The sequence below is a fragment of the Tupaia chinensis genome, unplaced genomic scaffold (assembly GCF_000334495.1).
Source record: "Tupaia chinensis unplaced genomic scaffold, TupChi_1.0 Scaffold000465_1, whole genome shotgun sequence".
Taxonomy (NCBI): Eukaryota; Metazoa; Chordata; class Mammalia; order Scandentia; family Tupaiidae; genus Tupaia; species Tupaia belangeri.
The window spans coordinates 2,328,818-2,333,884 of record NW_006159974.1 but is presented as its reverse complement, the minus strand read 5'-3'; the positions used below and the strand labels follow the sequence as shown (position 1 = coordinate 2,333,884).

Here is a 5,067-nt window from a genome sequence, read left to right as displayed (position 1 = left end):
TACAAAAAACCTCTGTGAGTTTGGAGGCTTGAACCATGCCCTCTGTGAAGCTCTGCAAGCCTTTGGGGATGCCTGTCAGAGCCAGGGGCTCACACCCCCACTCTGGAGAAACAGCAGCTTTTGCCGTAAGTGTCACCCGTGGTAACCCTCCAACCTCTCCCAACCCTGTTTTTGCCTATGTATCCCTTAAAGCTCCTTCATTCTCCTTTCTGGGTGCTCCTGACCTGCTTCTGACCTCGAGGACTGTTTGCAATAACCTTTTAACCGTGACGGTCCCTCACAGCTTCATCTACTCCTTTGTTCATACGATTTTTCCAAAGGAAACGTGATGACTTTCCTGCGTGGTTGTTGCCTGCAAGATTTAGTCTGAGCCTACTATGATTTATGAGACCCTGCAGGCCGTCCTGGCTCACCTGGCCCAGCCCCGCACCCCAGTCACCTGCACGTCAGTCTGTGCCAAGCGACCCAGTCCCTACACAGGCCTTTCATTGTCACACATCTCCTCTTATTTACACTGCTCCCTGTGCCTGGAAAGTTTTTTCTACTCCCTTCCTGGCAAGTGATCAGGTGTCCTTCTGTAGCTCTTTCCTTAAAAAAACAGAACAAAACAAAAAATTGTTAATAAAGCTTATTTATCCTTTGGAAACATTTTTTGGTATCATCACAAAGTTGTATAACCAGGCCAGCAGATGACGTGATGGTTCAGTCCCTGGACTCCCCCATGGCCGACCGTGGTTCGAGTCTTGGACCTGGCAACTTGCTTTCTTACTTGCCCTCTCTCTCTCTCTCTCTCTCTCTGTCTCTCTCTGGTAAGTGCGTGTGCCCTGAAGCAAATTAAAAAATAATAATGATAAATAAAATGAGATAAATGATTCTTTTTTAAAAAAAGTTGTGCAAACATTACCACTATCTAATTTTGGAACCTTTAAGATTTTTTTTTTTTTGGAGAGGTTTTTGCTATAGGGTGCATGCTCTTGCCAGAGAGACAGAGAGAGACAGAGAGATAGAAAGCGAGAAATCCCCCCCCCAGGGGGGATGGCCACGCCACAATCCCTTCTCCTCCATTCTCCTCTCGGGATCTTGGGCACGCATGCACACGCGCCCGGCATGAGTTTTAAGCCACTGGGTCTGGGACGTGAACCACGGTCGACTACGTGGGAGTCCAGCGACATAGCCATTACACTAACTACTGGTCCCTGTTTTTTTTTTAATTAATTTTTTTTGGAACCTTTAAGATTTTGAGGCAGGAATGTATTAAAGTATTTTTTAGTAGATAATACAAACTTTTATTTTTAAGAGTGATTTTTTGCTATAGGGCACATGCGTTCACTGAATAGACAGAGGCAGAAAGCAAGAAATCACCCCCCAGGAGGGATGGCTATGCTGCAATCTCTTATCATCTATTCTCCTCTCAGGATTTTGGGCATGTGTACACACACGCCCAGCATGAGTTTCAAGCTCCCGGATCCAGGACTTGAACTGCGATCAGCCATGTGGGAGTCCAGCACTTAACCACTATGCCAGCTACTGACCCCAATAATACAAACTTTTAAAGTATCAAAGAATACCCAGTGAAAAGTCTCCCTCCCATCTTGACCCCACATCTCAGTATTTTTCCAAAGACCTTTTATTTATGCATATACAAACAAATTCAAATTTGTATTTTGTATTTTCACCTGTTCCTTACAAATCATACCATACTTAGACCAGGAGGTGGCGTGGTGGTTAAGTTGCTGGACTCCCACGTGGCTAAAAGTGGTTAGAGTCCTGGAGCTGATGGCTTGCTTCCTCACTTTCTCTCTCTGTCTCTTTCTCACTTTCTCTCTCTCTCTCTCTCTAATAAATAGTGGCTTTTATTACATGGCGAATGCATGTGTTCTATAGCAAATTTTAAAATGGTAATAAAATTTATTTTATTAATAAAATAAATTAATAAAAACTTAAAAATCTTATTTTAAAAAGTACCATACTAGACACAAAATTTTACACTTTCTTTTTAAAGAATTACTTTATTTATTAATTTATTTTTTATTTGACTAGAGAGAGACAGAGTGAGAGAGAGAGAGAGGGAAAGCGAGAAAGCAAGCTGCCAGGTCCGGGATTCAAACCACGGTCAGCCATGTGGGAGCCCAGTGGCCCAACCACCATGCCACCTGCTGGCCCCTTGGTTCAGATATTTAATATGTGCACCACGTGTCTGTCTCCTGACCCTATCCCCTTCAGTGTAGAGCAATCCTGCAAACCCAGGACCTTTCCCATGAGGGCACAGTTGCATTACCACTGCACCAACACCTGGTCCCAAGTGTTTTTTCACACATCCACATAGTTGATTGGATCACTTGACCCTTTCTCTTCTTATCTCCTCCCAGTTCAAAATGCTTCCATCTCTTAATAGCCAGCGTTCTCTCAGATCTGCAGTTGGGCTCAACACATTCAAGCCTCAGCACAATCTTCTTTGTAGTTTTTGCCTTTTTCCGGAAAATAGGCTTAGTCTGTCCACCATAGCCACTCTGCTTCCTGTCATAACGCCGCTGTCCCCGAGCAGACAGAGAATCCTCTCCCTTTTTGTCCTGTGTCACTTTATGAGGTTGATGCTTGCCACACTTCTTACAGAAGTTCCCGTGGGTTTTAGGGACGTTCACCATGCTTGTGGGCCTGCTATCTGCACAAGAAGAGTCTACTTTTTTTTCATTGACAATTTAGCTTGGAAATCTTCCCATGTCAGATATGTAAAGAGTTTCCTCATTCCATTTTGTAGCTACACAATATTACTATAATTTTTTTAAAAATTGCTAGAGGGCACATGGTCTCACCAGAGAGAGATGAGAGAGAGAGAGAGAGAGAGAGAGAGAGAAAGTGCCCCTACCCCCCACCATGGGTCATGGTCACACCATAATTCCTTCTCCATCTCTCCTTCCCCTCAGGATTTTGGGCATGCATGCACATACACCCAGTATGTTACTCAAGCCAGCAGGTCTAGGACTCAAACTACACAGTTGACCATGAAGGATCCAGTTGCCTCCACAATCAGGCCATGGGCTGGCCCCATGCTATAATTTATTTAGTCTCCTTTTGATAGACTTTCTGGTTGTTTCCAACCCTTTGCTATTGCAAATGATGCTGCAGGGGAATGATCTCATGCATGTAGGATTTTCTATGTGTGTGACTCTATCTGTTAAGAGAAATTCCTAGAAGTGAATTATTGGGTCAAGAGCTGTATACATTTGAACTCTTGAGAAATGTTGCACAAAATTTTCTAGTTTTTTCTTTTCTTAAAAAAATTTTTTGGGGGCTGGCAACTGGCTTGGTGGCTAAGGGTGCTGGACTCCCACATGGCTGACCACGGTTCAAGTTCCAGCTTGCTTTCTCACTCCCACTATCCCTCCATCCCTCTCTGGTCAAATTAAAATAAATAATAAATAAAGTTAAATAAAATCTTAAAAAAAAATTTTTTTTTTCTTTTCGGGGCTAGCAGGTAGCATGGTGGTTAAGGTGCTGAACATTCCCACATGGTTGACCACAATTCAAGTCCTGAACCTGGTGGCTTGGTTTCTCACTTTCTTTTTCTCTCTGGCTGAGCAAACGGGAAAATAATAATAATAAATAAAGTTAAGTAAAATAATTGTTTTAATTATGCAAGTGAGAGTATGTGAGAGAGAAAGAGATGGCACCCTCCATAGCGTATGGTCATGATCCCCTTCCTCCTGTTCTCTAACTTGTCAGATCTTGCGCACTTGTGCAAATGCTCAGCATGGGCCAGCAATATCAGCCGTGATCTCCATGTTGTATCTGGCATCTCTTGAGTAGTGCATTACTGCTGTGTTGTGGAGCTGGCCTTCCAGTTTTTCTTTTCTTCTTCTTTCTCCTCCTCCTTTTTCTTTATCTATTTTTTCCCTACCATACAGAAAACTATTTATTTATTTATTTGTAATTTTGCTACAGTACATGTGTGCTCACCAGCAGGACAAAGAAGTGGGGGGTGAGAATACACCCTCCATGGGAAATGGTCATGACACATGCCTTCTTTTCCATTTTCCCCTCCTTTTAGGATTTTGGGCATGCATGTACACGTGTCCAGCAGGTTTTCCAAGCCACTGGGTCTACACACATTTGGTCATGTGGGATCCTGTTGCCTTAACCACCATACAATTAGCTGACCCAGAAAAAAAAAAAAAACAAAACCATTTTTATAGAGGCGAATATATTTTTTTAAATTTTACTTATTTATTCATTTATTTTAATTTGACCAGAGAGAGATAGAGAGAAAGGGGAAATGAGAAAGCAAGCCATCAAGTCTGGAACTCAAACCATGGTTGGCCATGTGGGAGTGTTCAGCCCCTCTACCACCAAGCCACCTCCTGGCCCTGGGGTCAAATATTTTAATCTTCGCTTTATGGCTTCTGTGTCATGTCATTCCCACAGAAGTTAAAGAATCTGCCAACTCTTTGCACTAGAATTTTTTTTTTTTTAGAGGTTTTTGCTATAGGGTGCATGTGCTTGCCAGAAAGACAGAGAGACAGGGTCCAGCAGTTGGCGTAATGGCTTTGTCTCTGGACTCCCAGAAAGTGAGAAATCAACCCCCAAAGGGAATGGTCATGCCACAATTCCTTCTCCTCCATTCTCCTCTCAGGATCCTGAGAACACATGCACACATGCCCAGTGTGAGTTTAAGCCACCGGGTCTGGGACTCAAACCGTGGTAGACTACATGAGAATCCAGCGACATATCCATTATGCCACCTGCTGGTCCCTTTTGAACTAGAAATTTTATGGGTTTTTTAATATTTAAATTTTTGACCCATTAGGTTTTGTCTTAGAATGTAATATGAGATGTGAATCAACTTTGTTTTTTATTTTAATCCAGAAAGCTAGCCAGTTGTTTCAGCATTAAATGACTAGTCCAGGACCAGCAGTTAGCGTAATGGCTATGTCTCTGGACTCCCACATAGTCGACCATGGTTTGCGTCCCGGACCTGGTGGCTTAAAACTCACACCGGGCGCGTGTGCGTGCGTGCCCAAGATCCCGAGAGGAGAATGGAGGAGAAGGGATTGCAGCGTGGCCATCCCC

At 43.3% G+C, this 5,067-nt stretch overlaps 1 protein-coding gene across 1 annotated transcript in view; it reads left to right on the top strand.

Annotated features, from left to right (window-relative positions):
- ZAN (zonadhesin) overlaps positions 1-5,067 on the top strand; it is a 57,363-nt gene that overhangs the window by 38,029 nt on the left and 14,267 nt on the right. The window contains 1 exon segment of the mRNA XM_027774660.1: positions 1-125. This exon segment is cut by the window's left edge and continues 10 nt beyond it. Coding sequence (XP_027630461.1) covers positions 1-125 — 125 coding nt within the window.